At 56.8% G+C, this 22205-nt stretch overlaps 1 protein-coding gene across 3 annotated transcripts in view; it reads right to left on the bottom strand.

Moving 5' to 3' along the window:
• Positions 1-2547: 2547 nt before the first annotated feature.
• CACNA1S (calcium voltage-gated channel subunit alpha1 S) overlaps positions 2548-22205 on the bottom strand; it is a 111034-nt gene continuing 91376 nt past the window's right edge. For 2 of the 3 annotated variants that reach the window (XM_039535018.1, XM_039535020.1), the window contains 8 exons: positions 19301-19402; positions 19013-19137; positions 17255-17383; positions 15166-15356; positions 7197-7273; positions 5919-6013; positions 4759-4896; positions 2548-3919 (listed from right to left, as the gene is read on the bottom strand). In XM_039535018.1, the coding sequence (XP_039390952.1) occupies positions 3743-3919; positions 4759-4896; positions 5919-6013; positions 7197-7273; positions 15166-15356; positions 17255-17383; positions 19013-19137; positions 19301-19402 (1034 nt within the window). In that variant the 3' untranslated portion in view covers positions 2548-3742. The remainder of the gene's footprint in view (positions 3920-4758; positions 4897-5918; positions 6014-7196; positions 7274-15165; positions 15357-17254; positions 17384-19012; positions 19138-19300; positions 19403-22205) is intronic. The other variant, XM_039535021.1, reaches the window with a different exon arrangement.

Genomic DNA, 22205 nt, shown 5'->3' with positions numbered 1-22205 from the left:
ACATGGGCTCTAGCTTCGCTGTTCTGTGTCCCCAGGCCATCTTGCATGAAGACAGGAGCCAGCGCCCCCAGCTAATCATTTCTAGGATGGAAGGCCTCTCTCCAGGAGGTCATAATTATCTGACCAAGTGGCCTTGATCCAAATGGCTCATTCCAAAACTAAGGAGTGAAAAAGCTGCTGGAGCCTCATCCCCATGCAAGGTGTTCTCAGTAGCCTGCAGCCAGGACCAGAGGCAGATTAAGGTTTTGTGGGGCCCTGGGTCAGAGCAGGTGGGGACCCCTTCCCCCACCTCTTCCACCTGTAGTCCCATCCCCCCTGCACTCCTGGTGCTCCTGCCAGGGAAATGGGGTCAGGGTATGGGGGTTTTCCCTACCCCTAGGCAGGAACGCTGGGTGGGCAGAGCAGGTCAGGGGGGTGCCCATTTTTCCAGGGCCCTCCAATTGCCAAGGCCCATAGGCATGGGATCCATTGGCCCAGTAGCTAATCCGCCACTGCCCAGGACTTCAGAGCTACAGAGTGGAGAGAGGAAGGATAAGCATAATGCTACACTGGATTATTATAGATCTCATTCCTTATTGACAGTAGCAGTGAGGCTCAGGCACAGAACTGGGGACCAGGAGGCATGGATTCTGTCCCCAGCTCTGAGACTGACTTCCCTGTGAAAGACCCAGGGCAAGTCACTTCCTTTTGGCATGCCTCAGTTTCCCCCCATCTCAGCCACACACCCTTAAGATCTCTGGCTGGATCATGATTATTTAATCATAGATTATTAGGGTTGGAGGGGACCTTGAGAGATCATCTAGTCCAACCCCCTGCTGGAAGCAGAACCAATCCCCAAATGGCCCCCTCAAGGATTAAACTCACCACTCTGGGTTTAGTAGGCCAATGCTCAAACCACTGAGCTATCCCTCCCCCACTATATATGGAGATATACCTATCTCATAGAGCTGGAAGAGACCTTGAATGGTCATCAAGTCCAGCCCCTGCCTTCACTAGCAGGACCAAGTACTGGTTTTGCCCCAGATCCCTAAGTGACCCCTCAAGGATTGAACTCACCACTCTGGGTTTAGCAGGCCAGTACTCAAACCACTGAGCTATCCCTCCCCCTTCTAATGAAGTTTCACAACTCCCCCACAAGGCAGATGGGTACCATTATCCCCACATGACAGAGAGGGAAACTGAGGCATGGAGCAGGGCGAGTGATTTGCCCATGGGCACATAGTGTGCCAGAGCTGGTAACAGACTCCAGGAGGCCTGGCCCACGGTCCCCTGTTCCAACCGCTAGACAACACTCAGTTCCTACAGCTTGTGTCTGATTAAACACTTCGCAGAGGGAGGGCAGCCACTTCTTAAACCCCAGGGTTGCCCCTTGACTTCTGGGGGAAGATCCCTGAGTTCCATCTGAGCACAGGCCTCATTTTCCCTGCCAGCTCCCCAGCTCTCCATCCCCAGAGAGCCACTGAACGCCTGGCTCCTTTCCCCTCCCCCCCGGGGAACCCCCCTGCTGTCACTTGTCACTCACCAGGGCTTGCCCACAGATGGTCCCTGCGACAGCCACTTCCCGTTTATTAAGTTAACAAATAAACACCATGGCTGAGAGCAGACGGGCTCTATTGATTCACTGTGTCCCACGGGACCCATCATTTGTCTGCATTTTAATCTAGATTAGCCGGCGAGAAACCAGGGACTGGGCTAGCGATGGGCTTGCACTGCTTCAAACCAGAGTGTGCAGCCCGGGGGGCCAGAGGGAGAAGCACTGTCCAGCAGGGGGTGCTGTGCAGCCACCCACACCGCTCACCATGACAGAAGTGCCATCCTGGCAGCACTGGCTGGTCTCTGCCCCTCCTGGGCAATGCTGTCTTGGCTGGGGTGGGGTGTCTCTGGCCTTGTCTCAGATCACACCACGCTGGCAGGACAGCACTGACCCCTGGAAGTCACGGTGGGCCAGACTCTCCCAAGAGCCCAGTCCCCAGCAGCGGGCTCCTTGGGCAAGTTTGCACAGCGAGGGAGAGGACGAATTCAGCAGATCAGCCGTTCGCTACAAATCCCAACCCCGGCACATCTGCTCTCTCCACGACTTTCAAGCCCTATCGGGTTCCTTTCCTGGTACGAATGAATTTGGCTCCGGTTCGTCGCCCTAGAAGGAATGGGGCTAGATTATCAGCTAATTACAGAGAAGCCACATCCTCAGCTGGCCCAGCTCCATTGACGGCAATGGTGCAATGCTGATTTACGCCGGCAGGGACTCCTGTGCTCCTGACCCTCTAGTCTGACCTGCTGTTTAACCCAGGCTGGAGAATTTCAGCCCATTGTTCCTGCCTCAAGCCCCTGCCTTGTGGTTTTTGGAAGGAGCCATCCAGATGCAGCAGAATCCACCCCACTCAGAAAGTTGTTCTGATTGTTAATTTCCACCCCCCCACATACACTAAGAACAGGTGCTGTATCTGAGCTAGATTTGACCCAGAGCACTTATTGCTGCTTTGAAACAGAGTGAGGCAGCCTCACTTTTGAACCCAGCCAGGGAAATTTACCACAAAAGGCACCAAATCTCCTTTTTATTGGGCTGATTAGAACAAAACACACGTGCAATTTTACTCAGCGGCCAGAAATGCCACCTGTCCTGGGTGAAGACAATATGACAGGGGAGATCGACCCAGGGCTTACATAGTGAGCCGGCCTCTTAGGGCACTGACCTTCTTTCTGTCCTGTGTTGGCACAGCCCTGGGCATCACGCGGGGGCTCCTAGGCACTAGGGTAATAGCAATAATAAATCATTGTGGGGCAAGCTGCCCCTCCCAGCTCAGGGTCCAAGCAGGCTCAGGCCGTGGCTCCCGGGACAGGAAGGGATGCTGTGTCAGAGGAAGGGTGGGCTCGTGGTTAAGGCTCTGGCCAGGATTCAGATGTGGAGTCAGTTCCCACGTTGGCCACAGACTCCCCCTGTGACCTTCGGCCAGTCACCCCAACGTTGGTTTGCAAAGGCTCATGTGACAATGAGAGGCGAGACTTCCCAGCACGTCACAGAGAGTGACATAAATAGTGAAAATCTCCCTCTTCCCCTCGCTGGGCCTCATCCCCCATCTGTAGCAGGTGCCTTGTCTAGATGGCAAGGGCCGGCTCTGGCTATGTACATTCAGCCCGATTGGAAAGTGGCCACTCATTCAGCAGGCCTGACTGGAGACACCTGGGGGCTGGTGTTCAGAGGGACGGGCACCCACGGCTCCCACTGGCATTGGCGGGAGCTGCGGGTGCTCAGCATTGCTGGAAAGCAGGCCCCCAAGGGTCTCCGCTGGCCCCTCTGATCGAAGACCAGAGCACTGAAGGACAGAGCGGAGGAGTGCAATCGCAGTGCCAGGGATTTAATGACCCCTCCGGCGCAAACGTTACAGCTCTTGGGAGGGCAGGGGGCACACCCTGCCCACGCAGCACCAGACACCCCTGTAGGAAATGTCCCCGGAGTTCAGGCCCTTGCTGCTCCTCCCCAAACAGCCCGGCGAGTCCTTCTCTGGCTCCCATCTGCCTGGCCCGGGGCAGAGAGCAACCAGTCAGGGCTGTGCGTGGGAGGAGATGGCGCTGTGTTTCCACGGTAACCCTCTCAAAGCCCACAAACGGGCAGCACCTCCCGGCTGGCACCGTTGGCGAGGGGGATCCTCGGTGGTGTCTCACAGGCGGGGGCTGGAGATGGCCTCTAGGAGCCAGGCGTGCTGGGCCCAGGGGAGCTATGCAGGGACATGGCCAAGGCGTGTCAGCGGGTGGAACCGGCCTCCGCTCCCTCCGGGCTTTCCCTTCCCCTCAGCAGCTCGGCCGCAGCCTCTTCCATCACCACCATCTCCAGCTGGCAGGTGGCAGCCATCTCAGCTCTCATGGCTGTCACAAAGGATGGGTCGCGGGCCAGAGTGCCGAGGCCCCTGGAGAGCAGAGCCTGCAGCAGAAGAAAGGGATCAGCACGGCCTGGCTGCTCGGGCTGTGGAGAAACCACCCCTGGGTGCAGTGCAGCTGTGCTTCCCAGCTTAGCACAAACCCGTGGAGCTGGGAACGTTCACACTCGGGAGCGAACCGGGCCTAGAGCAAAGTGTGAGGAGGCGCTCGGCAAATTCCCTGTATGCAGCTCCACCGGTGCCCCTCAATCCCGACCCACAGCCCCTGCTGTCCCAGCCCTGGGCTCCCCCCAGCTCTGCCGGTGCCCCTCCATCCCGACCCACAGCCCCTGCTGTTCCAGCCCTGGGCTCCCCCCAGCTCCGCCGGTGCCCCTCACTCCCGACCTTCAGCCCCTGCTATCCCAGCCCTGGGGCCCTGGGATCCCCCCTGGCTCCACCAGTCCCCCTCAATCCTGACCTGCAGCCCCCTGCTATCCCAGCTCTGGGCTCCCCTCACAGATACAGCTCTGCTGGTGCTCCTCAATCCCAACCCACAGCTCCCTTCCTGCGTCTATCCCACAGCTGGCTTTCTGCCTGCCTTACCGCTGTGCCAGCACCACTACTGATCTCTGCTTTAACCCCATTCTGGTCCCTCCAGGTCCCCCCGTTGCCCTACTTTACCACCCCATGGATGACCTTCGACCCCTCTAACCAGGTATGAGCTCTGCTCCCATCCCATCCGTAGGCTCAGGGCTGGCAACTCCCCCCATCCCATCCTGCTTCTGCCCCCTGACCTCCCACTCCAGGAGCTGTGGCCTCTCGCCTCCTTTCATCGCTCCCCCAGGAACAGTCTCTCCAGCCCCACCCCAGCCAGTCCCCCTGCAGGGTGCTGCCCCACTGCTACCTCCTGGATGAGTAAGGTGGTGGCTGGGGTAGAGGCAGCAGCGTCTCCCTCCCCATTCGCGTCACTGCCAACATCCAGCTGGCACTCGGAGCTCAGCTCCACTCCCTGCTCCTGAGCAGCAGCCTCCTCTCTGGGCAGCTGGGCAGAGAAGGAGCCAAGAGTCACATTCTGAACGTGCTGCAACAGCCTCGATGGGTGGGCGAGGTGGGGGCTGGTCCCTGGAATCGCCCAGGGGCCACCCCCCAGGCTTGCAGAGCAGCTCGGATCCCTCTCGCCTGCCGTGGCATCCGCTAGCCGCCCGGTGGCACCCCTTTGGAGGAAGAGTGCAGCCTCTTCCAGGGCAACGACTTGGCACTTGGACAGCGCTACCTGCACCTGCCCTGCTCCCCACCAGGCTCCAGGAACAGCCGGGCGCCCCAGTTAGTTTAAGGAGATGTGGCAATCGTTGGCGATGGTACAGAACCCGAGGGCCAGTCCAGCAACAGCTGCCTGGCTGGGCACTAGAGCAGGGACCAAGCTCTGAGCTCCAGGATACTGCCCAGTCGCTTGAACTCGGCTCCTGTAGCGTCAATGGCCAACTCCCCCAGGCTAGCAACAGCCCCCTGTCCATAGCCCCAGGGGCCTTCTCCTTTCCTCTGGAGCGCAGGGCGGAAGAGGACAGGGGAATGGGCAGAGGAGCCTTATCTCCTTACATAGCGGAGCTGTGATTACCTGGATATAACAAGGCACGGCTCCCGCCTCCCAGTCCTCCATTCCTCGGTACGCCCATCCCCACTCCTGGCCACCGGTGGCCCTGGCAGAGGCTAAAGCCCTGTGGGCCATTCCAGTTGCCATTGGGAAGAGGGCAGGGGTGCTGGAAATGGGTCTCTTTGTGCCCGAGCCATTTGGGGGGCTTGTGGCTGGACACTGGGATGCCCCCAGCCCCGTGGCCGCATCTCTGCTGCGGATAGGCCAGGAGCGCAGGCTCCGTCCTGCTTCCCAGGGGCCAACCAGGCTGGGGTGGACGTAGCGCACAAGGCAGATGCCAAGCTGGGATCTCCTGCTAGCTGGCCCCAAGGGACCCGGTGCTTCCAGTGCACAGTTGTCTTGGCCAGCCCAAAGTGGGAGGGGGACTAGCCCCCCCCCCCAGATGAGCCACATGATATCCCAGCGCCATTTACCTGCAGCCCCCACCCCGGGCATCCGCCGACACTGGCTGCCCGCTTCCTGTCCAGCTGCCGCCGCCGCTTCTCCAGGCGGAAGGAGCGGTTGTGGCCTGAGGGGAAGGGAACGGGGGTGTCATGTTCGGAGCCCATGGGAAAGACACTGCTGTGGCCCTGAGGCATGTAGGGGGGCAGCTGGGAAGGGGTTGACTAGTGCGGGGGCTGGGGAAGCAGAGCCCTGGTGCACCTGGAGGTCCTGTGCACACGCCCCAGCCAGCCCTGGGCCAGTCCCCTCCCCTGGCGACCCCCCGAGAGGGGCAGAGGGAACCGGATGCGCCCCTAGCTCACAGGGAAGAGCTGAGCATGTGGCTTCCCTTGGGGTACGTCCAGACTACCCGCCGAATCGGCGGGTAGCGATCGATTTTGCGGGGATCGATATATCGCGTCTCATCTAGACCCGATATATCGATCCCCGAACGCGCACCCGTCGACTCCGGAACTCCACCGGAGCGAGTGGCGGTAGCGGAGTCGACGGGGGAGCCGTGGATGTCGATCCCGAGCGGTGAGGACGGGAGGTAAGTCGGGATAAGATACTTCGACTTCAGCTACGGTATTCCCGTAGCTGAAGTTGCGTATCTTACCTCGACACTGCCCCCCAGTGTGGACCAGGCCTTGCCCTTACACCCAGCCCACCCCTGCCCCCAGCAAGGCCTGCACATGGGGATGGGAAAACGAAGATCCTGGATGACCTCTCCTGGAAACCACCATGACCTCCTGTCTCTGCCGGCTGAGGGGGGACTCGGCCTGCAGCACCCCAGGAAATTCAGCCTCCTGCTTCACCTCCCCTTGAGGGCCATGGGGAAAGGACCCCCCCCACTCCCAGAACTGACACCCCCAGGGAAGGAGGTTATCTGCATTCGCTGCTGCAGGGAATGCCAGTGTTGGCTTCTCTTTCTATTGCTTAGCTCATCCTTAGGGCCATGAAGAAACAGCCCCTGCTCCCTGATAAAAGGGGGCTCCCCGGCAGCCTTGGTGAAAAATGGAGTCCCACCCCCACATAAAATGGGGCCCCTCCCTTCCACGCCTTATGGGTTCCCCCCAATAAAAGGGGGGCCTCCCTCCCAACCCTCTGACAAAAGAGGGTCCATCCGCCAGGCCACTTGGTGAAACATGGGGTCCCACCCTATGCCCATTTGGCAAGCCGGGAGTTTCCCCAGGCCATGACACTGCCCCACGAGGACACCCCTCCCGTTAAGGCCAGGAAATGCCTGGTGTGACGATGCTGAAGGTACTGACCCAGGGCAGAGTACGGCCGTGGCTGGCAGGATGCTGGCAACTTCCTCTCCCTCTGCAGCTCGTCCTCGTACTGCACCCTGTCAGGGACAGGAAAGAGCATCAGGCTGGCACAGGGACCACCCCCCAACCACCCCTCCAAGGGCTTCCATTCACAAGCGTCAGTCACCATGCCAGACCCTCACTGCCTCCTGCCCTCTGTCCACCACAGCTTCCCCCTCTACCATCCCTCCCCTTCTTCAGCACCTCTGGGCTCATCCCCTCCCTCCTCTACCCTCCCTCCTCTTCTTCAGTACCTCTGGGCTCATCCCCCCATCCTCTACCATCCCTCTCCTTCTTCAGCACCTCTGGGCTCCTCCCCTCCCTCCTCTACTTCAGCACCACTGGGCTCATCCCCTCCCTCCTCTACCCTCCCTCCCCTATTTCAGCACCTCTGGGCTCATCCTCTCCCTCCTCTACCCTCCCTCCCCTTCTTCAGCACCTCTGGGCTGCTCCCCTCCCTCCTCTACTTCAGCACCACTGGGGTCATCCCCTCCCTCCTCTACCCTCCCTCCTCTTCTTCAGCACCTCTGGGCTCATCCCCTCCCTCCTCTACCCTCCCTCCTCTTCTTCAGCACCTCTGGGATCATCCCCTCCCTCCTCTACCCTCCCTCCTCTTCTTCAGCACCTCTGGGATCATCTCCTCCCCCGCATAATCACCCCCACCCAATCATAATAATAAAAACTGCACAAACACCACTTGTATTAGAGAGAGAACCAATGCCTGGACAGACAGACACTCTAGGTACTGGATGGATGGATGGATGGATGGATGGATCGATGTGTAAGATGGACAGATGGATGGATACATGATAGAAGGGTCTGTCTCGGGATAGATAGATAGATAGATAGATAGATAGATAGATAGATAGATGAGGTGAATGGGGACAGACAGACAGGAGGAAAGCATCACTAAGTGTGAAGAAGGAGAGGTGACTTACCCTGGGTTCTTTTGGCACCTTAGAGACTAACAAATTTATTTGGGCATAAGCTTTCGTGGGCTAGAACCCACTTCATCAGATGCATGGAGTGAAAAAAAGTAGGCAGGTATAAATATACAGCACATGAAAAGATGGGAGTTGCCTTACCAAGTGAGGGGTCAGTGCTAACGAGGCCAATTTAGTTAGGGTGGATGTGGCCCATTCCCAACCACTGAAGAGGTGAATATCAACAGGGGTGAACACAGACTAACATGGCTACCCCTCTGAAACCTGGGTTCTTTGAGATGTTCTGGCTCGACGGGTGCTCCACCACAGGATGTGCATGCGGAGACTGCAGTCGTGCTGGCAGGCCTGCACAGAGTCACACCTTGTACTCTGAAGGATGGAAATGGGGCGACGTATCCGCAGCGGAGGGGAAGGAGGCCGGGAAGGTGGAGCACCATAGGAATGAAGCATCTCAAAGAACTCAAGTTATGTAAGGTAAGTCACCGTCCCTTCTTCATCGAGCATATATCCCTGTGGCACCCCACCGAAGGGCACTCCAGAGCAGTAACTCTGAGAGGAGGGGTATGCCACAGAGGTGAGTCAAGGACTGTTTGGAGAACGATATCACCAAAGGCAGCGTCCTCTCTGGAAGCAGGTGACATGGGACATGCTTGGCACAGGGCTGGCAGAAGACCAAGTCACAGTCCTGCAGATTTCTGCTATGGGAACGTACTGGATGTGGACTGAGCTCCAGTAGAATGTGCTGTCACCGTGGGGGGATGGGGACGCACCCCCGTTCTGTCATAACAGGTTAAAATACAACCTGAAAGACAGAGACAACCCCTGTATGGGCTAGGAACAGGTTGGCCCTTCATTCATTCTGCTAGCAACACAAATAGCCTGGGAGAGGCCCTCAAGGACCTAGTCCTGTCCACAGAGAAGGCAAGGGCCTGTCGAACATCCAGCGAATGAAGGCTTGAGACCTCTCTGGAGGCCTGAGGATGTGGGTAGAACACTGGTAGGCGAATCTCCTGGTTAATGTGATCTTCCAAGGAGACCTTAGGAAGAAAATAGGGCTGGGGACACAGTAGAACCTTGTCCTTATGAAAGGGTGGGATACGGAGTGTCAGCCAGGAGTGCCCCCGCTCTCCAATTCATCTTGTTGAAGTAATGATGCCCAGGAATGAAATTTTGAAGATGATATGAAGGAGAGAGCAGGTGGCCGTTGGTTCAAAGGAGACTTTCATTGGAGCATTAAGAAGCAGGTTGAGGTCCCAGCGGGTCCCAAACAGGAGTACAGAGCCTGGAGGAATCTGGCCGTGACAAAACTGAGAAGCCCTGGATGGGTGACTGGAAACTGTGAGAGCAGCCACCAGCACTCTAACAAAGCTCACGGAGAGACCCTGTATCTTTAATTCCTGCTGGCGGTCAAGTATTTTGGAAAGGGGAACTTCTAGGGCTTGGGAAGAAGAAAGAGCATCAAGAGCGAAAGTGTTTCCATTCCGGAGATAAGTCTTGCCGGTACTGGGCTATCTGCCAAACGAACTGACTGAACTTCAGCCAAATGAGTTAACTCCATGATCGAGGGAGCCATTCGGGAGCCATGCTCTGGGGTTCAGAGAGGACGCATCTGTCATAAGGATCTTTGATGGTGTGCGATGCAAGAATGGGGTTCCCATACAGACCCTCTGTGATGCAGTAAGGAGAGGGGTGGATTGACCTGGGAATGTCATTTAGTTTTACTGGGACTGTCTGCATGGGGGATGGGAGAGCAGGGGATGACTTTAGGTGAGGGACCAGCCTGTAACCTGAGCCAGGAAGGGGGGTGGGGCGAGTCGACACCTTTGCCCAGGAAACTGGACAAAGGGAGAGGGGGAGAGAAGGAGGGGGAGAGAGCCTGCTGGAGGGGTTTTTGGTTTCAGTTTTGGGCTGGGTGGGAAGAGGCAGGGAACCCCAAGTCTGGGGTCTAAGGTCATTGCTCTCCAGAGGGACCTGGCTGAGGGGTCCTGGTTGTACCTACAAGCCCTGCTTGGGACTGTGTTCCTGTCGTCTAATAAACCTTCTGTTTTACTGGCTGGCTGAGTCATGGTGAATCGCAGGAAGTGGAGGGTGCAGGGCCCTGACTCTCCACACTCCGTGACACCCTCTGTGGGTCTTTCTGTCATGTAAGGGGATCCAACACCTTCTGAGGCACTGTAACCTCTTTGGTCAGGTGGTGTCTGTCTGGGATATTTACTGTTCTAAACCACATCCTGGAGACATCTGAGATGGAGTCTCACATAGGAAGTCATGAACGTGCAGGAGGATGTGTCCCAAGAGTGGAAGACGAGCTCTCATGGTTGTTTATGGGCTGAACTGTAGCACCAAGATTAGGCCAGGTAGGGTGGAAGATGTCTCCCAGAATAGATAGGCTTTTGCTGTTGTGGGCTCTCGGGTGGCTACTATGCAGTTTATCCTTTACATTGGAGTTAGTATCAGGGGGTAGCCGTGTTAGTCTGTATCCGCAAAACAACAAGGAGTCCAGTGGCACCTTAAAGAGTAACAGATTTATTTGGGCAGAAGCTTTCGTGGGTAAAAATCCTCACTTCTTCAGATGCATGGGAGTTAGTATTGATTTGTTGTGATTGATGTGAAGTCCTAGTTAACGCCTTGGCCACGGCTGGTTGGACCTCTTGGAGTGATAAACCCCTGATCAACCAGGTGTCCAAATATGGGAATACCGAGACCCCCCATTGACAGAGACCAGCTGCTACTGCTAAGAGGAACTTCGTAAACACCCTCAGCGCTGTGGAGAGTCCGGAGGGGAGAACTTGATGTTGATCGTGGTCTGTTCCGATTACAAAGCAAAGCAAACACTTGTGTGATGGGCGTCCTGTAGGTCGTGGGTGATGAGCCCATGTCCTGGATCCAACAATGGGAGAATGGGAGTGAGTGTTATCATGCTGAACTGTTGTGCTAGAATTTAGTTGCTCAAGTTTCTGAGGTCAAGAATCGGCCTCCTGCCTCCATCTCTCGTGGGAACTAGGAAGTAGTTGGAATAGAATCCTTTCCTGATGAATGCTGTTGGAACCAGCTTGATTGCCCCCCGGAGGAGGAAGGATGGGATCTCCATGATGCTGGACTGAAATTGGTCTCATTGGTCTCATGGCAGACATTCAATGAAGTGTGTACATTCTGAGTATGTGGTAAAGTCCCATTTCACTACCCAGGCCTGAAATTGCCACAACAGAATTGAAGACCAGCTGGTGAGTAGCTCTTTCTGCCCCGTACGTCCAGTCTCTTGGATCCATTGTCTATTGGAGAGGGTCTAGATCGAGTCTGATGGCTCCTTTCATTGGCTGCTAAGGAATTAGTGTGAGGGTGGGAAAAGAAGTGCTCCCTCCCCTTTGGTGGGATGTAGTACTTCTTATCAGATCTCTTTCAGGTGGGTGGAATTGTGCTGGATGGTATGGCACCAGGAAGGATTCCTGTACTGAGACCTGAGAGGCTACGTGATGGCTCAGGTAATGTGGCAGGTGCTGATTGCTGGAGGCTTGGGTGGGTTTTGGCCTGCAGATGCCTGGGCTGTACCGATGAGGAGGCTCTGACGGATCCCATAACAATGGAGTCAGGCTCATCCAAAATGATGAGCTCTTCAGATAACTAAAACCTGGAAGGAGCTGGAGGGCACTGACAGCCGGAGGTGAAAATGTGGACCTTGAGATGGAGACTGCTGCAGTACTGAGGTGGATGCAGGGTCCTGTCTCACTTCAGAGCCGGGGTCAGAAGCTGGTGCCAAGGGATGTGTGGTAGCCCCATGTGGATTATGGTGCCATGGAGGATCAGGTACATGGTTCCGACGCCTCGATACTGGACTCAGTCGGAGCCTCTACAGTAACCCTTAATGGACACGAGGGCTCCTGAGAGTGGGTCTTATGAGGTGACCTACCCCTTTTCTCCTTGTCTCTGCATGGAGAGGATTGCTTTCTCCTCTTCGAAGGCTTCGTCTCCATGGTTCCAGCTGAGGCTGGGCTGATGCCTGAAGGAGCCGGTGCTAATGCCTGGGGGGAAGTGGCTCTCTCCAGAGCTAGAGCACATCCCATTAACAGGACTGCTAGTCTCGTCTCCCTGTTGTTTTTGGTCCTGCCCCTAAACACCAGACAGACCGCACACTTTGAGGGGACGGGGGAGTTCCCCAAACACCGCAGGCAACTCCAATGTCCGTCACTGCGGGGAAAAGACCTGTGGCAAATCTGGCAGGGCTTAGCCCTTGGGGTCAGGGGCAGCTCCAGGCCCCAGCATGCCAAGCACGTGCTTGGGGTGGCAAGCCGCAGGGGGCGCTCTGCCGGCGCGCGAGGGTGGCAGGCAGGCTGCCTCCAGCGGTTTGCCTGCGGGGGTTCCGCTGGTCCCGCGACTTCGGCGGACCCTCCACAGCCAAACCGCTGGAGGCAGCCTGCCTGCCGTGCTTGGGGCAGCAAAATCCCTAGAGCCGCCCCTGCTTGGGGTGTTAGGCACAACAGATTGATCGGCACAAAGAAAGGTCCAGGAGTAGACGGGGAACCCCCTCTCCCAGAGCACAGAAACATGCCAGATGAAATACAAATGAAAATAAATTATTGGGCCGGAAAACAAATGAGAAATGAAAATACGTGAGAAAAGTCTTTCCCGAGGTGGGTGAAAGGTGGGAAGCAGAACACAGCTACCCGCCGAAAACTCGGTCTTGAGCCACAGGTGGCTAAGAAGGAGCTGCGTGGTGGCGGGCTCTCGCCTCCCTGTATCCTGTCTCTCGGAGCCGTCACAGGCCCACCAGCACCACGTCGCAGGCTCCAGTCCAGGGCGCACACATCCTACGGTGGAGCACCCACCGGGACGGATAGCGGAAGGACTCATGAGTGCAACCTTGTTATGTTTGTGGGGTAACCCTTGTCCCCTCATTTCGCTGCCCTCCTGTTTCTGTCTCTCCTGTGTTGTTTTGTCCAGGTGTCCGGCCCCAGGCTAGCACAGTGCTGCAGTCTATCGCCCCCTGCTGGCTGGACCATGCAAAGACATTCCTGGGTCTGCTGCTGCTGAGCTACAGGCCTTAAAGCAGTAGCAGCTGATGCGTTCAGACCCGAGGTTCCCCTCCTCAACCAACCCCTGCTGATGACCCTGCCAGGGTCATGTCATGCTTCAATTACAAGAGCTCTGGGCGGTGGCTGTGTCTTTTCTGCACTCTCTGGAGCTGTCTAACAACATAACATCACCGCTAGGGCCAGAGGGAGTGAAGAAGGGTTTGGGAAACCGAAAGCCACGTACAGATGGGCACAGATGGGCTCAGGCCAAAGGAGTCACACTGCTTATGCCAGCGCTGGGGCCAGCCCTAGGTCCTTGCAGTGTCCATATGGATAACAGTCACAGAGCAGCCCTGGAGGGGCAGTCTGCCAGCAGGCGCCATTCATTGCACCTACAGCTGTCCAGGGCTTCACAAAAGCTGCACATCTTCACAAAAGCTGGGGGAGGGATAGCTCGGTGGTTTGAGCATTGGCTTGCTACAGCCAGGGTTATGAGTTCAATTCTTGAGGGGGCCACTTAGGGATCTGGGGCAAAATTAGTTCTTGGTCCTGCTAGTGAAGGCAGGGGGCTGGACTTGATGACTCTTTGGGGTCCCTTCCAGTTCTAGGAGACAGGTATCTCTCCATTATAAAAAAAACAAAAAACATCTGCTCACAGAACTAGTCTCAGTGACCAGAGCTTTAGCCTGGGTGCCTGAAATCACACGGCCCGATTCACAGTGGCGCTGAGCCCCTCCCCTCCCCTCCCTCTGGTGTCAGAGCAGCTCTGCTCACTGCTGCTCTAAATCGGTCTCTGCTCTGTTGGAGACCCTAAAGTGCCCCACCAATAATCTGGGGCCAGATCTTCCTCTGGGGTAAAACAGCCTGGCAGCTACACCGTGCCTGTTGCTGGGATTAGTCTGACAGCTGGTGTAAACAGGATCTGCACCGACTGTACTGAGATAGCCGATTTCAAAGGCACTGTGCTCCCACTTTTTTAAGAGGTGCTGTATTCTCCTTAACCCTGCGTGTGCCCTTTGGGAAGCACAGTGTAGAACAGTGGTTCTCAACCCGTGGCCTGCGGACTACATGCAGCCCAATTAGTACAAATGGCAATTAGTACCCGTGGCCCGCTCAGCTGTGTGATAGAGGCCGCAAGGCGGGCCCTGGGACCAGGCAGCCGGCTGCCGCCTGCCCTGCCATGCAGTGGGTTCTGGGTCCAGGCAACCAGCTGCCGCGTGGCAGGGTCCAGGCAGACGGCTGCCACTGGGCCCTGTACAGTGGGGTCCTGGCAGGGTCTGGAGTCAGGGTCCTGGCTGCCCCCCAGCCCTGCACAGTGGGGGGTGGCTCGGGGTTCCCACACAGAGAGGGGTCAGGGTTAGGGGTCCCCACACAGCAGCATCCAGGTTGGGGTCCCTGCCCCACACCCCACATCCAGTTCTCTGCTTCTGCCCCCACTCTGTGGAGGGGTCTGTGGATGGGGTGCACTGAGCATAGGGGTTTGTGGGGGGGCTAGATGGGGGGCCCTGTGGTTCTTAGCCTGTGGCCCAGGTAACACTTTGTGGGCCGAACATGCAGGTTGAGAACCACTGGTGAAGGGGTGACACTGCCTGTCCATGGGGAGGCGTGTGCCATGCTCTGTAAACGAGACCTGGGCAATGCAGGCATCTGTTTTTGCCTGAGACGAAGGCAGAAACTGCACCCTCCCATGGTTAAAGGGGAGTGAGGTGGCCCGTGTCTGGCCCAACCTACACAAGAGTAAACATATGCACGGGTGCACACTCACATGTGCACGCACGCACAAGCACCCACAGCTGCACCCGGGCACACACGCTCACAGTCCCCGAGCACCGAGCTTCCCCCTGCTCCCCAAGTCACAGCAGCCGCACAGTCGGGTTCCTCGTTATGGAGACTGTGCCGTTTATACAGACACCACATTCCCTTGTGGCCCCCTCTGCCACGCGCCCTGGGGGGCTGTCTCCGAGCGCCGAGCATTACCGTGCGGCTGTGTTGCTGTTGTTGGCGTTGGTGTTCCTGTCTGGGGGGAAGTCATCGAGGAAGACAGGAGAGTCCAAGTCTTCGCTCCCCACTTCGGTGAACTGCAGGGGTCTCTGGCTGGTCACATGGGGCTGCAGGGGGCTGTTCCGCTCCAGGAAGGAATCAACGTGACCGAACAAGCCACCCGTCCTCTGGAACCAAGAGGGAAGAGGTGAGAGCAGGTCTTGACAGTGGCGCTTCTCGAGGCTTCTCTGCCCAACGGTCCGGATGGGTTTGGACACATGGCGAGCCAGCAAAGGCCTGTTATGGTGGCTGAATTTAAGATCATGCACAGCAGGGCAGCAGTAATAACAGTCCCAGTTCTTACAGAGCTGTTCTCAAAGCGCTTTATAAATAGGGGGCTCAGCTCCTCACTTCACAGGGGGGAAACTGAGGCACAGAGCAGGGAAGTGACTTGCCTTAGGTCACCCAGCAGGTCTATGGCAGAGCTGGGAATAGAACCCAGGTCTCCTGAGTTGCAGCCCAGTCCCAGCCCATCCACTAGGCAGCACTGCCTCTCCTACCAGATAAACCCTCCCATACTCACAGGCAGCTCTGAATGCGAGGGATTCCCTGAGAAGTGAGACTGGGCAGGACACTGTCACAGACTGCTGGCGACCTGGGTTGCCATGGTTATCATTACAACACAGCCAATTGGAAGCTCCCAGCATAGTGAGCTCAGAGGGAATTTCTGTCAGCAGTGTTGGGCCTGTGACACATAGTTGTGCTCCTGGCAGAGGTGCCAATACGCACTAGCCAGTCCATCCCAGGAACGAGCACTCTTCCATCACGTTAATATCCCACTCTGCGGTCTGGGGGGCGGGTCATTATCATTATCCCCATTGTACAGGGGAGGGGAAGGGACAGCCAGGGAGATAACACCAGTGCTGGGATTAGAACCCAGAGATCCCTGAGCTCAGGTCACCAGCCCGCAGCTCCACCTAACACAGGGGTGGGCAAACTACAGCCTGGAGGCCGGATCTGGCCCACCAGCTGCTTTAATCCGGCCCTCAAGTTCCCGCTGGGGAGCGGGGTCTGGGGCTTGCCCCGCTCCAGACAGGGATCAGGGTCAGGGGCTGCTCCGCGCGGCCTATACATAGGGGCAGCCAGGGGACTCTGTTTTGCATGCTGCCTCTGCCCCAAGCACCGCCCCTGCAGCTCCCATTGGTCAGGAACCACGGCCAATGGGAGCTGCAGGGGTGGCGCTTGCAGATGGGGCTGGTCGCACCTCCACATAGGAGCCGGAGAGGGGACATGCCGCTGCTTCTGGGAGCCGCTTGAGGTAAGTGCCGCCTGAAGCCTGCACCTCTAAGCCCTCCCTCCATGCCCCAACCCCCTGCCCCAGCCCTGATACCTCTTCCACGCTCTGAACCCTCGGTCCCAGCCCAGAGCACCCTCCTACACCCCAAACCCCTCATTCCCAGCCCCACCCCAGAGCCCGCACTCCCAGCCAGAGCTCTCAACCCTCCTGCACCCCACCCCCCTGACCCAGCCCGGAGCCCCCTCCCACACCCTGAACTCCTCATTTCTGGCCCCACCCCAGAGCCTGTACCCCCAACCAGAGCCCTCACCTCGTCCCACATCCCAACCCCAATTTCATGAGCATTCAGGGCCTGCCATACAATTCTATACCCAGATGTGGCCCTGAGGCCAAAAACTTTGCCCACCCCTGACCTAACGCCTGGGAACAGAGGAGACGGTGACCCAGGACCCACTTAACCAGTCGGTGATGTGGTTTTCTGTGACTGACACTCTCCTCTGTGATCAGGCCCATCTCCACAGACTGTGGCATCTCCCGTGCTGGTGGCTTTGTGCCCCCTAGCCGGCTCACGTGCTCACACAGAGCTGGGTCCTGCCCAAGCGTTTGGCACCAAGCGGCCATGACAATATGACTATGATCTCGGGCATCATCACTCACCCCTGGCACCTGCTGTCTGGTCCCTATCCTGTCTGCAGCAGTCACCTCTCAGTGTGCTAGGCTCCACATGGGACACAGACGGTGGGGCTGGTAAGTGTGGGGTTAGATGGTGGTACCTCCCACTGTGCTCACCCTGTATATCCCTTCCTCAATCGCTGCCTCCATCATGGCCCTCTCCAGCTCCTCCTCGGCGGTCAAGTCTCCAGAGATCGCTCGGTGGATCTCGGGCGCGGCTTCCTCTTCAATGCTTCTCAGGCCGGCCTGGTGGGAAAGACAGAAATGGGGAGGTCACTCACGGGGCTGCTGGTGGCAGGGCGAGCTTTTCCTCACCGGGCAAGGGGAGAGGGAGACTCAGCAAAGCCCAGTGGCCTGGCAGCTCCAGCTTCCTTCCCCGAACCCTCAGCCCTGGCCCCGCAACTGCCTTCACCGAGCCCAGGCTGCCCTGCCTACTTCCCAAAGGGGGCGCTCTGGTGCCTGCTGGTTCAGCAGCCTCTCCCACGGCGCTAGCTCTGTGCACTGGGTGTGGAGGAAAGGGGGACTTCACACAAGGGGGCTGGAGGAGGGTAAACGGGCCAAGCCATGGGATGGGGGGGTGTCTCTCTAGGGCAAAGGCATCTCTGCCCCTCTCGCAGGGCCATGGGGGCTGGCACATCTCACCTTGCACATGTTGGAATTGGATTTGACACCCAGGGACAGATGATCCTACACTTCGGAGGGAGGCCATGGGAACCCTGAGACATGGCTGCATTCCAGTTTGGACGAGAGAAATGCCCCCATCTCCCCAGGGGAGGAGTCCTCTGTGCTCGGGACATGCCCCCCAGGACCTCTGACGCAGGGAGACTGGACTCCAGTTTGAAACTCTTGCGTGGAGCTGTTTGTTCCATCAGCCAGAAGGGGGCAGGGAGTGACACGAGCCTCAGACCTTCCCCTTGTCCCTGCCTCTTTGTCCCCATTTCATGGGTGGAGAAACCAAGGCAGACAGGAGAGAAGTGACTTGCCCATGGCTACATGAGTCAGTGGCAGAGCGGGGAAAGAACCCAGGAGTCCTGCTGCTCACCACTGTGCTTACTCCTCTAGAGCTTGCTGCCTGTAGAGACTGAGCCTGGGCTGTCGTGGAAGTAGCAGGGCTGCACGAAGGGTGATGCGGGGGCACCAACTCTGAGATTCCATCATGGGAAGCACTTGAAAGCCCAGAGCTCAGTCAAGGCCCCAGTACAAGCTGTGTGCAGCAGAGACCAACTGCCAGGCCCTGAGCAGGCAACCTCCAAGCGCTCCCTTAGGCCGGGCCAGCCTCCTCCGCTTCAGGACTGTTCCTCTTAACATGGGGTCCCCTCACTTACACATTGAGACCTGTTCGGGGTCATCCACGGGCTCTCCCATGCAACGTACCCTTTGTGCAGCCCCATTTCCAGTGTTGTAAGGGACACTTAGACCACTTCCACCCACAGACCATTCCCCTGTCTCCATTTCCCTTTGTTCAGCTCCGTCCCAGTGCTTCCTCTCCAGCCACCCTTGAGAATTCCTCTGCCAGCCTCATACCGACACCTTCAAATACTTAGGCCTGCTTCCCACCTTGCCTGGCATATAACAACACCACCACCTAGCTCCTGTGTAGCACTTTTCACAAGGAGATCTCAATGTGCTTTACCACAGAGGTCAGTGTCCCTATCCCAATTTTACATCTGGGGAAACTGAGGCACAGAGAGGGGAAATGACTTGCCCAGCAGCGCTGGTGGCCGAGCCCGGGTCTCCTGAGTCCCATGCCAGTGCTCTATCCACTAGGCAATTCTGCCTCCTGAGGCCTGCCCTGCCCTTGTGCAGGAGGGACAAGCTGGCTCCTTTATCCAGGCAAGAGGAGCGGCTGGGATCCCCAGACCTGTTTGCACTGACCTGGATAGCAATGGTGTTCTTTTTGGGCCGATACCCATAATACTCCTCCTGGCGCTTCATGAACTTCCTAAAGTGCTCCTGGATGAGGAAGGTCGCATAGAACTTGCCCACGGTCACCTCATCCTCTAGAGGGGAGAAAGCCAAGTGAGGCCATTAACCCTGCCCAGCGGCTATACCAGCCCCCATCCGAGCGGTGTGGGCAGCAGGCGGGGGGGCGGGGAGGCAGAGGGTGCCAGGGAGAAATAAGCCAGGGAGCATGGCAAACAGACCACCCATGGGAAGACGCACCTCCAATTGGTGGAATGACCTGGTCCAAGAGTTTCATGCTAGTTCTCTTCCAGATCTTCTTGATAATGGCCCTCAGCTCCTCATTGGCCTGCTCAAAGTTACCTGTGGGGAAACAAACCACCGATCCTTTTGTTCACAGCCAATGGCTAAAGGGAAAGCCAAGACGCAGTGGGTGAAATCCATCCTGTCAGCGGTCACCCACGCGAAGACCCATCCGTGTTTTCTAGAGCACTCAGGGTTCCGCTCGCAGCTGCGTCTGTGTTCCCACCACTGTGTTAGGTTCATTCAGAAAAAAAACACTGTCTCATGTTATCCTGACTTTGTGGTTTTATCCTGGCACGTGCCTGAAGAGTGGGAGGCAGCAGGATGGGATGACACACCCTGGCCTTGTTGAAATTGGGACAATCCTAGAAAAATGGGAGGGGTGAGCCTAGGGAGGGGGCTCACTCAGCATGCTGTGACGGCTATCTTGGGCTGTGAGCTTGGGCTTTAACATGCTAAACAGGGAACAGTCTCACCTGGCTGTGGATGGAAGACTTTGCCAGCACACCTGGATGCTACTGGAAACAGTTTTGGTAACATGGGAAGTAGTCAGTGCCCTAAGAGAGGGCTGTTAGGGTCACCATGTGGATTAGGCTATTGGTTTTTGAGATACGAAACTGTTGCCTTGGCCATTTATGGCCATTAAAAATGCAAGGGCAGCTTTTTACAAGTGCTGACCCTGACGGCCTTCCCAGCTTCCATCTAGGGTTGCCAGCCCTCCCAGATTCGCCGGGAGTCTCCTGGAATCGGGCTCGATTTCCCAGAGGCTACTGATGTCAATCCGAGAGATTTTAGGCTGCTAAAAGTCTGGCAGCACAGCAGGGCTAAGGCAGGCTCCCTATCTGCCCTGGCTCTGCGCCACTCCCAACAGCAACTGGCAAGTCCCTCTAGCTCCTAGGCAGAGAGGCGTCCAGGGGGGTCTCTGCACGCTTGCCCCCACCCTGAGTGCCAACTCTGAGTGTCCCAATGGGTGCTCCACTGCAGTAGCCCCTGAAGGAGGAGGGAACTGTGGAACTGCCTCTGACCTAGAGGCGTGTACCAGGGCGCAGTGTTCGGGAAAAGTCTGCACCAAAGCCTCGGTTGTCGCTCTGCAAATTTCAGCAGTGGCTGTATTTTTAAGAGTGCCATGGAGGCAGGCTGTATAATGGGCTAGTCTTCTCAAGGGGGGCTGACCGTTAGCAGCCTGGAAACGAGCACGAATGTAACTGGAAACCCACTTTGAAAGTCTCTGGGGGGAGCTTGTGGATCCTTTGGATCTGTCCACAACTGAGATAAACGGTCTGGGAGACTGTCTAAATGGCTTGGTTCTGTCCAAATAGAAGCTAACGCCCCTCTAACATCCAAGCTGTGGAGGGCAGCTTCCTCTCTAGACTGGTGTGGTTCTGGGGAAAACACAGGAAGGTGGATAACTTGGTTAATGAGCGAATCAGAAGATATTTTAGGAATGAACTTGGGATGCGGGCCTAACAAAACTTTATCCTTGAAGAAAACAGGGAAGGGGGGCGGGAAATCAGCCGCCAATGCTCCTAATTCCCCAGTGTTAATTCCCCAATGCTCCTAATTCCCCAATGCTGCCTCTAAGAATGCCACTTTCATAGGTAAGTGCACCAGAGAGCACTTAGTGAGCAGCTCAAAGGGAGATTTCATGAGACAGTTCAAATCCCATACGGGAGCAGGCTCTGCGGGAAAAGGTTAACCAATTCCTTGGTTAATTGTGCCGTCGTGGGATGAACAAAGCCTGAATGAATCCCTGCACAGGGGAATGGAAGGCTGTTGTAGCTGATAAGCGAGCTCTGACAGAACTCACAGAAAGACCTGAATACTTTAAATCCAAAAACAGGGGAGAGGGAAGAAAGAACAAGCAGGGGCGTCTCTAGGTATTTTGCTGCCCCAAGCACGGCAGGCAGGCTGCCTTTGGCGGCTTGCCTACGGGAGATCCCCGGTCCCGCGGATTCGGCGGCAGCCTGCGGGAGATCCGCCGAAGCCGCGGGACCAGCAGACCCTCCGCAGATGAGCCGCCGAAGACAACCTGCCTGCCGCCTGCGCAGTGACTGGCAGAGCGCCCCCCGTGGCTTGCCGCCCCAGGCACGCGCTTGGCGTGCTGGTGCCTGGAGCCGCCCCTGGGAACAAGTTCCATTTTTGAAGGTATTTCTAGTAGAGATCTTTCTGATGTTTCTAATAGGACCTGTTGGATCTCTGTCAAATGGGAAACCTCTATCCCCAAGAAAAACTGAGAAACCAAGCTCGGAGTCAACAGATGGCCAGGTTGGGATGGAAAGTCCGACTGGAGTCCTGGGTCAGCACATAGGACATGGCTGGAAGCTGCAATGCTTGACAGGAAGTGAAGTGAGTCATGGAAGGGTACCAGACCTGCCTCAGCCCAGATGGTGCAACTAGAATGACTCTGGCTTTGTTTCATTTGATCTTGTTCAACGCCCTCCGAATCAACGGTGTCAGAGGAGATGTATAGAGTAGGTCCAAGGAATGAGAAAGGTGTCTCCCAACGACTGATGGCCCAGTCCTCCTCTCAAGCAGAATTTCTTGCACTTTCTGTTGTCGGCAATTGCAAAGATATCTGCTTCTGGAAACCCCCAGGTCAGGAATCTCTGTTTGAGGATCTGAGGGTCCAGTTCCCACTCGTAATTGTGGGAGAAATGTCTGCTCAGATCATTGGCCATGGTGCTCGGCATGCCCGGAAGGTAAGAGGCTGTGAGGATGTGACTGGCTTGACACCAATTTCACAGCTTTATTGCTTTGGCACAGAGAGAAGGGGATCTCCCCCTCCCTGAGCTTTACGTGGAACATGCAGGGTACGTTGTCTGTCATGACCTTCATGGACTGGCCCCTGCTTAAGGGAGGGAAG

The sequence above is a fragment of the Mauremys reevesii genome, linkage group 4 (genome assembly GCF_016161935.1).
Source record: "Mauremys reevesii isolate NIE-2019 linkage group 4, ASM1616193v1, whole genome shotgun sequence".
Lineage (NCBI taxonomy): Eukaryota > Metazoa > Chordata > Testudines > Geoemydidae > Mauremys > Mauremys reevesii.
Note: the sequence above shows the minus strand (reverse complement) of the source record. Positions and strands in the feature narration are given on the sequence as shown.